The 12,362-nt window shown below is 46.8% G+C and overlaps 2 protein-coding genes across 10 annotated transcripts in view; one reads left to right on the top strand and one right to left on the bottom strand.

Moving 5' to 3' along the window:
* Positions 1 to 11,293, top strand: part of ERFE (erythroferrone) — a 53,548-nt gene extending 42,255 nt beyond the window's left edge. For 2 of the 6 annotated variants that reach the window (XM_084638492.1, XM_084638490.1), the window contains one exon: positions 2,486 to 2,842. In XM_084638492.1, coding sequence (XP_084494618.1) covers positions 2,486 to 2,528 — 43 coding nt within the window. In that variant the 3' untranslated portion in view covers positions 2,529 to 2,842. Of the gene's footprint in view, positions 1 to 2,485; positions 2,843 to 2,867; positions 2,920 to 9,174 lie in introns of those variants that run through there. The other 4 variants (XM_084638493.1, XM_084638496.1, XM_084638497.1 and 1 more) reach the window with 4 other exon arrangements.
* Positions 1 to 12,362, bottom strand: part of ILKAP (ILK associated serine/threonine phosphatase) — a 57,785-nt gene that overhangs the window by 8,592 nt on the left and 36,831 nt on the right. The gene's annotated exons all lie outside the window — the stretch shown is intronic.

Below are 12,362 nucleotides of genomic sequence, written 5' to 3'. Positions count from 1 at the left end.
CCTGTTCATAGCAAAAACGAAATGCAGGTGGTGATCCATAATGAAATTCTCTGGGTGGACACAAGAAGGCCCTTCCATCCTGTCTGCCACCAAGACGAATATTTGCATTGACTTATGGAATGGATTAGTCCTTTCTGTGTAAGCCAAGGGTTCTCAAACTGGGGGTTGGGACTCCTCAGGGGGTCACAAGGTTATTACATGGGGGGGTCGCGAGCTGTCAGTCTCCACCCCAAACACCAGTTTGCCTCCACCATTTATAATGGTGTTAAATGTATAAAATGATTGATAAGGGGTGTCACACTCAGAGGCTTGCTTTGTGAAAGGGGTCACCAGTACAAAAGTTTGAGAACCACTGGTGTAAACAGTTAGAGCCCCCCCGACATCCAGAGAGTATAATCTATGCTCATATGACGTATACTTACCAGGCTTCTTTCCAAAACCTCGTATGTCCTGGCTGGTGTGAAACTGTTAAACTACTTTGTGTAGGAAAGTTGGGTGTAGCTGCAGCGGAACCTTGTCCTTGTAGAACACCTTATAGGGCGGCTCCGAGGTAAGCACCCTAATCTCAGAGACCCTACAGGCTGATGTTATTGCCATGAGGAATGAGACCTTCCATGAAAGCAGAAGAAGGGAACAGGAAGGAAGCCAATGGCTTGAAAGGGGGGCCCTTGAGCCTTGACAGTATGAGATTCAGGTCCTGAGGAGGGACAGGATCATGGACCTGAGGATACAGCCACTCCAGACCTTTTAGAAACTGCACTGTCATGTTGTGAGTAAAGACTCACCTGCCCCGGAATGGAGCGTGGAAGGCCAAAATAGAGGCTAAGTGGACCTTGATCGATGAAAGAGACAGGCCCTGTAGCTTGAGAGTAGAAGACAGTCCAGGATCGATTGCAGTGAGGCCTGTTTTGGCCGGAGACCTTGGTCCGAGGCCCAACACGTGAACTGTTTCCATTTGGCCAGGTAGGTAGCCCTGGTGGAGGGTTTCCTGCTCCCCAACAGTACCTGTTGGACTCGGTCCGAGCACTCCCGCTCCTCTGCATTCAACCATGCAGCAGCCAAGCCATAAGGTGCAGCGTGGCCAGGTTCAGGTGCAGAAGTCTGCTGTGGTTCTGGGACAGCAGGTCTAGCCAGAGTGGCAGCAGCAGCAGAGCAACCACCGAGATGTCCAGCACTGTGCTAAACCAGTATTGGCGAGGCCAAGCCCTCACCTTGTCCTGCTTGATCTTCATGAGGACCCTGTCGATTAAAGACACTGGTAGGAAGGCATACATTAGGGCCCCCAATCACAGGAGTAAGAAGGCATCATACAGGGAGCCTCTGTCGATCCCCCAAATTAAGCAGAATATGTGGCACTTCCTGTTCTATCTGGACGTGAACAAGTCCACTCAGGGAGTTCCCCACCTCTGGAAGATCATGCTGACCACCTCCAGGTGGAGTGACCACTCGTGGAGATATGAGACAGTCCTGTTGAGGGGATCTGCCAACATGTTCCTGGCCCCGGGAGGTGCACTGTCACAAGATGGATGGCATGCTGCACACAGAAGTCCCACAGCCAAAGAACTTCTTGGCAAAGCGCTGATGACCTGGCTCCGCCTTGCTTGTTGATATAAAACATTGTGGCGGTGTTGTTCATCAGGATCTGGATTACCTTGCCCCTCAAATGAGGCAGGAAAGCCTGGCTGGCCAAGCAAATTGCTTTGAGCTTTCTGATGTTTATGTGGAGGGAGAGATCATCTTGTGACCAATGAACTTGCGTGCTGAGATCAGCCAGGTGCCTCTTGGGGATGCAGACTGATGCCAGCCATGCTTGCAGGGGTCTGAGATGGAGCTGGGCATGACGTACCATGTAGAGTACAGGCTGCCATGTGGCCTAACAACCTTAGGCATTTGTAAGCGGTGGTGAGCGGGCAGGCCCTCACATGCGAGATCAGGTCTGTCATGGCTCAGAAACGGGCCTCTGGGAGGAAGCCCCTTGCCCGCATGGAGTTGAGGACCGCCCCCGCTATGAATTCTGTTTGTTGCGCCAGTATTAGGGTTGATTTCTTTTAGTTTATTAAGAGGCCCAGATCGTGACATGTGGAATGTACCTGATCTCGGCCCAAAGTCCAGAGTTTGGTCAAGAGATCAGAGGCCTAGCAATAGCTAAGAGAAAGCAAAATAACCAAAGATAACCTTGCTTTTGCTAAGATATGCCTGGTCAGCAAAACGCCAGATGTTGGGGGCAATAATTGTGTCTTATTCAAAGTTGCAAATAGAACAAAGAAGCCCTGTTTCTGTTGTGTTAGTTTCTTCTGTAGGGAGATGTTCTTCCCACACATCCAACCTTGAGTTTATGAAAGGTTCAAGCATGTCAGTGTAAGATATGGCCTCCTCCCACCTCCCTTTCCCAGGGACCAATGCCTACCTTAAAACACAAATGAACAACTTAAAAGACAATCTTTATTGCCATATACTTTCACTGTTTCTTTGCTTTTACCCCTAGATATGTATCTGTTGGACAATCAAAGGAGCTACTTCATTCCTAGGGACCCCAACTCAGAATTCATCTTATATATATTACACTAATACATTAATTAAAGTACTAATTAAATGTTAATTTGTGAACTTAAGACCATAGGCAGAGACATTATGTAACCTTTGACCATTGGCTACTGTGCTATCACGTCTTGCAGCTAAACCTATCTGAGGGTGTGGGACTGCCTACCCCGTTACTTTCCCCCGCCCATGGAAAATCCATATATTCCATTGTAATCAATTGATTGACAGGGTCTCTGAGCCTAACATATGAGGTGACACTCAGTCAGCGCTGTATGTAATAAACTCCTGTGCTTGACCTCTACACGGTGTGGATTTATGTCCTTCAGTTTGGGGGCTTGTCCGGGATACAGGCTTGTGAGCTGACTGAGGATCTGAGACCGAAATCCAAAAAAGAAGGTTAGTATGTTTACTTTACCACCTCCTCAGGCCAGGGACAGAAGTCTCTCATCCCCTTTCAGACACATTTCATTTCCACTTTTTTAAATTTAAGTGTGAAGGAACTGAGATACGTGTAGTCCAAGCAGAGGGGTTAAAGAAGGGTACCAGTTGGGAGGGGAGACGTGCGCAAGAAGGTCATGTACTGTTTAAATTAAGGGGGTGTTACGGGGGACTTGGATAAACCACCACCAAGCGATTGGCCATGAGTTAAGCCCAGGACTGGCTGGGTATGCAAGTGGTAGGCAATGCAAACTGGTGGTCCCATTTCCTCATTGCAAGTAACATTGCAAGTCCCAGGGGAGTGCCCCCCCGGCATGTGATGTACATGCTTTCGAACAGCACAAAATCTCCAACCAATAAGGCCGGCAACTGTGTGTAACTTAAGACCGCGCGGTATTCAAAAAGGGGGGTCCTCATCAAACTGTCAAGCTATGGAGATTGAGACTGCAGTTTTTCAGGAAAAAAGGGGGAAACATAAATCCCCATCAAGGCTGACAGGCTGTAGAGGTTGAGACTATGGCATTTAGAGGGGGGGGAAAATGTAAGTTCCAAACAAGGTCAGCAGCCGGGGTGACTAAAAACCCATGGCATCAAAAGGAGAGGCGATAATCAGCCCTCGAGAGTATTTGCAATATAAACATGTCAAAACTTGGCAGACAGCAGCTAAAAAAACAAACTACTTGGCAGCCGGACCAGAGGCAGATCTGGTTACTTGGTGAAATAACCAAAAAAGTGACAAAACAGACAAGGCAGTAACAGTGTTATTGGATATACTCAACCTCAAAGAAAAAATGCAATTTTAAAATCTGAGAACAAAGCTCTGAAAGATAAGAGCTTGTGCTTTAAAATATGTAATTGTCTGGAGACTGGAAAAGATCCCAGAGCAAACGAATTACATTCACCATGCCTGGGACACGCCTCCAGATAGAGCACACTCCCGGCAATTGTCAGCCAACTGCACCACCGATTAACTATCTGTGGGAAAACTCAGCAGCACAAAGCAAAGGGGAGGAATCTGAACCCCCTCCATACATTTCTTTGTGTGAAAGGCCAAATTTAAGCACTCACAGAGATAATAAAGGAGCACCACAAGGATTAATTGCCAGAGGGGAGCAAGTACAGCTTATGGCTCTAATCAAAACACAATTAAGGAGGTTCAGAAATGTTAATGTGGAGGGTGAACCAGTAAGGGGACTCAGGACAGAAACAACTGAAATCTATCGTCCCTTCACCCCCCAGGAAAAACAGGCGTTACTGTCTGATGTACCTGAACTCAGACGTGATAACAAGAATACTGAGTTCTGGGACAAGCTGGAAGGCCTGGTTGAAATACATGGCCCCCATAGGAAGGACGTTCACATTCTGGTAAAGTGTAAATGCCCCAGGATGTGTGGGACAACTTAGAAAATAAATGGAAGATGGGGCACTGGGCTGAAGATCATAACTCCAACACTGCGGGAGGGGATCAGGCTGGAGAACCAGCAGGAATTCCAAACCCAGACAGTGTAACAGGATTCAGAAAATGCACTATCTGCTGCTCTAGAAGCCCAGACCACTGACTGGGGGGCTCTGCAATCAGTGGTTCAGCAGAAGGGGGAGTCTGCCATGTCTTATGCTGAAAAGAAATGGAATGCATTCCGAGCTTATTCAGGTCTGGAGAATATAACATCCCGAGACCATGATGTATTCCTCCAAATCCTAAAGGAAGGGCTGTCTGCAGACCACCAAGCAGTCCTGGCATTAGGCATCTCAGTGGGAGAGACCTACTCAGCAGTATTGAAATGGGCCACAGAAGTAGAAAACAGAAAAAAGAGGAAGGTAGTAGCAACCACCCCCTTTGAGGAAATTACAGCAGTTCACGCAATCAGAACCACTACCTGCTTCACGTGCAATAAGCCTGGACATCTGGCATGTGACTGTAAAAATAAAAATAAAATCAAAACATGCAGCAATTATAAAAGGAGTGGCCACATAAAGGAAGACTGCTTTCACCCTGCGAGGGGGGGGGGGTGTAAGGAGGGCCAGTGGCCAAACAAGCAGAATAAAACTGATACAACTAGTACACAAGAACAACAAAAAAGATAAACAAATCCAGGAGTTGCTCAAACTCCTGGCTAGCAAATAAGTATCAGCAGCCTCTGTGGCTGGAACCAAAGATGACCCCAGGATGTTTCTTGATGCACGAGTGGGGGGCTGACTGTGCAACATGTTAATAGACACAGGAGCCTTGGTATCGATAACCAGCCAAGATCTCCCCCACACCCATCGAACCATATGGATTGAAGAGGTGGAAGGGGGAAAGATTAAAAGCAATCCTAAGCCAGCCAGTAGAAATAGAATGTGAAGATATGGTCACAGTCAGTCAAATCTGGGTTTGCCCCGAGCAGAGAGACACAATTTGTGGCATAGATCTCCTTAAGGAGCTTGGGGGAGTAATCAACCCCAGAGCTAGCTGCATTAAATGGGCCGGAGGGTCCAAACAGGAGAGATCATCTCAAAATATAGCCATGATTGCCAGTAATAAGGCAATAATACCAGAAAGGGGGGGGGGGGAAGGGGCGAGTCCAGTAGAAACACTGTGATCCCTTCACCCTGAAGGGTGGGCAACAGATAAACAAGATTGTGGGCTAGTAAACATGAAGCCTATATCTGTAGAAAGACCAACTCATAAAACCCACAGGCAGTACCCGATTAAACCAGAAGCCTTAGAGTAAGTTAAAATTATAGTCACTTATGTGGAATCTAAAGGGTGATTAGAAAAACCACCTCCACAACTAACTCCCCAATTTGGCCCATCCGGAAGCCAGATGGGACCTGGAGGTTAACTATAGACTACACCCACCTTAACCAGGTGACTCCAAAGGCACATCCTATTGTGGCAAGCCCGGCCACTATTCTTAATTTGCTAAAACCAGGCCACTCAGTATTCTCAGGTTTCACAGTAGCAGCCGTGTTAGTCTGTATTTGCAAAAAGAAAAGGAGGACTTGTGGCACCTTAGAGACTAACACATTTATTTGAGCATAAGCTTTCGTGAGCTACAGCTCACTTCATCAGTGCCACAAGTACTCCTTTTCTTTTTTCAGTCCTGGATATAGCTAATGGATTTTGGAGTATTCCCCTTGCAAAAGAGTCAGGAAAAATTTGCATTTACAGTGGGAGACCAGCAGTACACTTGGACCCGAGTACCCCAGGGGTTCTATAATTCTCCCTCTATCTTCCACAGGGTGATGGCAGAAGTAATAGCAGAAGTGCCTTTGGAAGGGGATACTGTAATATTGCAAAAAGAAAAGGAGTACTTGTGGCACCTTAGAGACTAACCAATTTATTTGAGTATAAGCTTTCGTGAGCTGTGCATCCGATGAAGTGAGCTGTAGCTCGCGAAAGCTTATGCTGAAATAAATTGGTTAGTCTCTAAGGTGCCACAAGTACTCCTTTTCTTTTTGCGAATACAGACTAACACGGCTGCTACTCTGAAACCTGTAATATTGCAGTATGTAAATGACTTGCTAATTGCCAGTTCAAATGAAAAGGACAATTTAAAAACCCTAAACAGACTGTTTATATATCTTCCCGAGGCAGGATTTAAATTAAGTGTGAAAAAAGCTTAATTGCAACAGCAGCAGGTTTTATACCTAGGGCATAACATATCACAGGGAGAGAAAGCACTTAGACAGAAAGCAGGCAATTAGAGAGTTAAAAAAACCACGGATAGTTAAGGAAGTCCGGAAGGTGCTGGGACTCCTCAATTTCTGTAGAATATATATTTTGGAGTACTCAGAGATGGTGGAACCAATTCAAAGCCTCACTAGAGGAGGAAAGCCTGCAAATGAGTTAGTAATATGGGGCACAGAACTAGAGGAGTCATTTATAAAAATAAAACAGGCTTTAGCCTCCGCCCCCCAGCCTGAGCTTACCAGATATGGGAAAGCCGTTCCACCTTTATTGCAGCCATAGTGAAACTCAATACTCAGCTGTATTAATCCCCTGTGTCCCAGAGACTACCAGAGTGCATATGGGCAGGCTGTAAAAGCTTGTGAATCATACATTCTCAGGGGGAAACGAGTGTTATATACACCCCATACACTTTTTGATCTCCTTAATACCGGACGGCTAAGATCTGTAACAGATGCCCGCAGGAGTCAGTGGGAATAAATATTGTGCTTGCAAAACCCCAATTTCTCTATAGTAAGGGACAAAGGAATAAATGTAGCTGAATATCTGAACACAGAGGGAGAGGTACACGCATGTCTTATAGATAGGGAAGAGGAAGTGTTGGGGAGAGTTAAAGAAGAGCCATTAGAGAATTCAGATATAATTCTGTATGTAGATGGATCAAGAAAGTACGAAAATGGAGTGCCACACACCGGATGGGCAGTGGTACTCAGTCATGGGACAGTAATAGCATCAGGTCAGACGGAAGGATCAAAGTCAGCACAAGAAGCGGAGCTAACAGCCCCCACTGAAGCTTTGAGAGTAGGGGAAGATAAGAAGCTCACTGTATACACAGCAGATATGCATTCGTAGTAGTACATGACTACATTGACATGTGGTCACGTAGAGGGTTTATAACAACAACTGGCAAGCCAATTAAGAATATGGAGGCAGTTTGAAGACTAACAGAAGCTACCAAACTACCATCAAAACTGGCAGTAGTAAAGATAAAAGCACATAATAAAATCTCAAGCGAGAAACAAAAAGGAAATTACTGGGCAGATAAACGGGCCAAAGAAATTGCACAAGCAAGTCCTATTAAGATTTGTGCAGCTGTAGTGCCAGAAGAGGAAGTGAATTTTAAAAAAGCTATATGCAACCATAAGCCCAGAAGAAAAAAAATAAATTGGAAGAGCCACGTTGTGTGTATAAAAATAATCTCTGGTATGGGCCGGGAGGGAGGAGCTGGTAGCCCCAGAGTGCATACAAGCTCTGCTGCTCCATGCCATCCATTCTCTAGCTCATCTGGGGTGGAGACAAATGAGAGCTGTCCAGGAACACTGGTGGTGGCCCTCTATGAAAAAAGATGCTTTATTATTTCTCAAATGATGTATGACATGTGCACAAGTGAATGTGGGTAGAAGGAAAAAGGTGCCCCTGAATCACCAACCATGGCAAGATGGACCGTGGCAGAATCTGCAAATTGATTTTACTGAACCCTTGCCACAAAGCAGGGGGTACACTTACATTTTGGTAATTATTGACACTTTTACCCGATGGCTAGAGGCATTCCCAAACAAGAACTGCACTGCCACAACAGTAGTTCGAATCCTAGCAAAAGAAATAATACCCAAATGGGGTCTGCCACTGTCAATAGACTCCTACCAAGGAACTCACTTCACAGGGCGAGTAATGAAAAAGGCATGTAAGGCACTAGGAATAAAGCAAAGATTCCATATACCATACCACCCTGAAAGCTCGGGAATGGTGGAAAGAATGAATAGAACAATGAAAGCAGCCTTAACAAAAGCAGTACTGGATACAAGAGGATGCGCTAGTATGCTCCCTGTTGTATTGTATCGAATCAGAGGCAGCCCAAACAGGCTGATTCAGCTCACGCCCTTTGAGCGAATGATAGGAAGGTTTAGATTGGATATTAGGAAAAACTTTTTCACTAAGAGGGTGGTGAAACACTGGAATGCGTTACCTAGGGAGGTGGTAGAATCTCCTTCCTTAGAGGTTTTTAAGGTCAGGCTTGACAAAGCCCTGGCTGGGATGATTTAACTGGGAATTGGCCCTGTGTTGAGCAGGGGGTTGGACTAGATGACCTTCTGGGGTCCCTTCCAACCCTGATATTCTATGATTCTATGAAGAGCAATGAGAATGCCTAGCACTGTGATCCTCCCTCTGGGAAGGGGGAGGGGGAGCGTCGTGGCTTTTTGCAGACAGGCTGCAGAACTACATCAAGGCGTTGGACAGAGAGTTAAAGGATCTATACAACCAAGTGAAAGAAAATCAAACCCAACTTGATGATAACAGCACTTTGGACAAACCTGCATTTAAAGTTGGGGATTTGGTAATGTGTCGCATTTACCCAGAGGTTAAAGGAATTTTAAAGCCGAGATGGCAAGGCCCTGTGAGGGTCCTTCTGACTACTAATACATGTGCAAAGATTGAGGGGAAATTGGGAACATTTTGGAGGCACCAAAATCAGTTGAAATTGTTTGAATCAGCATCTGTCAATACTAACAATGTTTCCACAGGTGAACAAAAGGAAGTGAAGGAGGAAGGACTGAAGGGTGACCAGGACAACCGGAGTGACCATGGGGAGGCTCCTGCTGTCCCTGTGGTGCATGTGGAAGGACGCAAGCAGTGTGCCATGTGAAAAGGAGGACTGGGAATGGGTCACTAACCCCCCTCCTCCGGGTTTGCTTCACTTTAATTGCCGCACTAAAGAAACTTAGCTTTTGCAGAACACGTGCAGTGGCCAATAAACAAGTCTGGCCAGAGGTAATGGTGGCACTATGGTTAGGACATGAGCACACGTGGAACGTAAAAAGGTCCAAATAAAATCATACACTGATGCTCATAACAACAGGGAGACTAGTAACATTACAATTTTGATAACAGCTGACTGCCCTGTTATTCGCGGGTGTCAGGTGCCAGAGATTATGGAGTTTAATGGAGGCATTTGGAAGGACTCAGGAAGTACATGAGTTACCCCTTTGAGCAGGGTGACACCCTTAGACGATGCTGTGGCCCTCTTAGAGGGACAGTGTCTATACTTAATGCAACCAGTGTCCGGATTACCTTTAAAGGGGGACAGCTGCGTACTACTAGTGAAGAGGAATACAAGGTCCTGGGTTATCCCTCATTTGAACATAATTACATGGCATATTGCCACGATGGCTTGGGAGGAAACACAAACCTCGATACTGGAATTTGTGTGGGAGTTTTTGGGAAAGAAACCAAACAAACACTCATGAAAGATCATGTGCCAATTATACTGACATGGTATCCAAAATAAAGGCACTGGAGGAGAGTTGTTGGAGAGCAGAACAAGCTTTGGCCATCACCACACAGGGAACTGTAACTGATCTCTGATCTCCTTGATAGCCGGGTCCACCCAGCCCTTATGGAAGTGGTGGGACCCTATGTCCCTAGTACCCCTCCGTGGGCATAGGGAAACAGAGAATCAATGAGAGTCCAAAGACCGGTTTAGACAGGTCACAGTATACTCTTTAACCTTTTGGTATCTCTGGGCATCCCTCATTTACAGCAAGCCAGGATGGTGACCTCCATGCCAGTATGGAGGAGGGGTCATGTTATTAAGATAGAAAGCGTTGCATACTCCAAGGTTGCTGGGAGAGCATTGCATCCTATTGAATGTTGCCCCCACTTGGATAAGGAAATTGTGTGTACATGCCCATATAATATTCTAATGAATCAGTCTACGTTCAAAGTGGCCATCACGGAGAAACTGGTACACACGGAGCTGGTCCAGATGAACTGTACCTACTGGTGTGTGACTGCCCAGTACCACTCCATCAAGTTAAATGGAAAGCTCTGCCCCTCAAGGCATCCAGCCGTGTGCATAACGGTTTCCCGAAGGGCAACCCTGACTGCTGATGGGACGCAGCTCCACCATACTCCGCCAATGATGGGTAAACTAACATGGGATCCGGAATGGCACTATGGCAGTAAGTATCTAGAGGAGGGTCTACAGGCCCTGCAGGCAAAGATCGAGGAGTTGGTGGCCAAGGGCCAGAGATATATTAGGGAAGGCCGTCTGAGGTACACCCTGATAGGGGAAACCGTGGACCAGGCCGCTGTGAAGTACTCAAAGGTGCAGAACCAGGCAGGGGAGGTTAAAACGATGATCATTGGCGATGCCATCTCAGGTGATAAGGTCCCCTGGGGATGGATCTGGGTGCTATTTTGTCAAGTTATGTGGGGAGTCTATCCTGACAGTCCTGATGGTATTGGTGCTTTACCAGTGACTCCGAAATAGACTAGGTACATTGAAATTGGTATATTTGACCTGGCGGGTTAGGAAACCCTAAGGTCAAGAGGAGGGACTGAAGGGTTAAAATCCATTGCTGATGTAATAATGTGGTATATGGATTTGTGTTTTTTATACTAATACATTAAAGTATTAACTAAATGTTAATTTGTGAACTTGAGACCATGGGCGGAGACATTATGTAACCTTTGACCATTGGCTACTGTGCTATCATGTCTTGCAGCTAAACCTATCTAGGGGTGGGGGCAGGGGGGCGGTGTAGGACTGCCTACCCAGTCACTTTCCCCTGCCCATGGGAAATCCATATATTCCATTGTAATCAATTGATTGACAGTATCTCTGAGCCTAACAAGCGAGGTGACACTCCGCCAGTGCTGTACGTAAAACTCCTGTGCTTGACCTCTACACGGTGTGAATTTATGTCCTTCAGCACCCAACGGTCTGAGGTTACTTTTGACCATGCCGACTAGAAGGGACACAGGCAGTTGAGGAAGGTGGATTCTGAGAACTGATTGGGGTGCCGTCCTTGAGTGCATTCTCAAAATGAGTGCTTCTGGCCCCTTTGGTGTCTTGCCAGGCCCGGCTGATTGCTCCTCCACCTCCCAGTCACCCAATGATGACTGAACCCCCTGTCTCTCTCTCTCTTTTCTCCTAAAGGAGACTTGGCAGGGAGGCCAAGGCCTAGGAGGCAGGGGTGGCTGGAATTGCTTTCTTCTCCCTAGGCGCCAGGAGGGTAACAGACGTCAAAGGTGCTCCCAGGTGCTAAGGTCCCCTACCGCTCCCAGGAGTTGGATCGGGGGGTGGGGAAGAGAGGCTGGGGGATCTAACAGGAGAGGCACCCCCTCAAGGCTCTGGAGTGGGCAGATGGCCCAAACTGGGTCCTTTGCTCAATACCCCATCCCTCCTTGCTTGGTGCCAGGGAGCCTCACTTTTTTAGGTGCTTCTTGGACACTGGCGGAGGGGAGCGGTGCCGGGCAGAGCTTGGTGCTGGGCAAAACGCTCTTCACTGATGGGGAGGTGCTAGGCGTAGAGTCGGAGCAGGAAGACTCCGATGCTGGCCAAAGTGCAGCCTCTATAAGAAAGGCCCTTAGACGAATGTCACGCTTCTTTTGAGTTCTGGGTTGAAAGTTCTTGAAAATTCAATACTTGTCCTTTATGTGCTACTCTCCCAAGGGGCAGTGGCTATGAGGGTCACCAACAGGCACAGGCCTATTGCAGGCTGAACAAGGCTTGAAACCTGGAGACCGGGGAGTCCCTGCTGAGGCTTACTAAAGGAAGCCTTATAACTTAACACCTAATTACTAACAACTATATACAAAGAACAGACAATAGATGCTGGGAAAAATCATTATCCACTTGCTGAGGCAAAGTCACTCTGACCAACTGTAGGGGCAGTAAGAAGAACAGAGTATGTAAGGCCTGCGACTT

The sequence above is a fragment of the Lepidochelys olivacea genome (assembly GCF_965140295.1).
Source record: "Lepidochelys olivacea isolate rLepOli2 genome assembly, chromosome: 9".
In the NCBI taxonomy this organism is placed as follows: domain Eukaryota; kingdom Metazoa; phylum Chordata; order Testudines; family Cheloniidae; genus Lepidochelys; species Lepidochelys olivacea.
The sequence above is the reverse complement of the archived record's forward strand: the minus strand, read 5'-3'. Positions and strand labels throughout refer to the sequence as shown.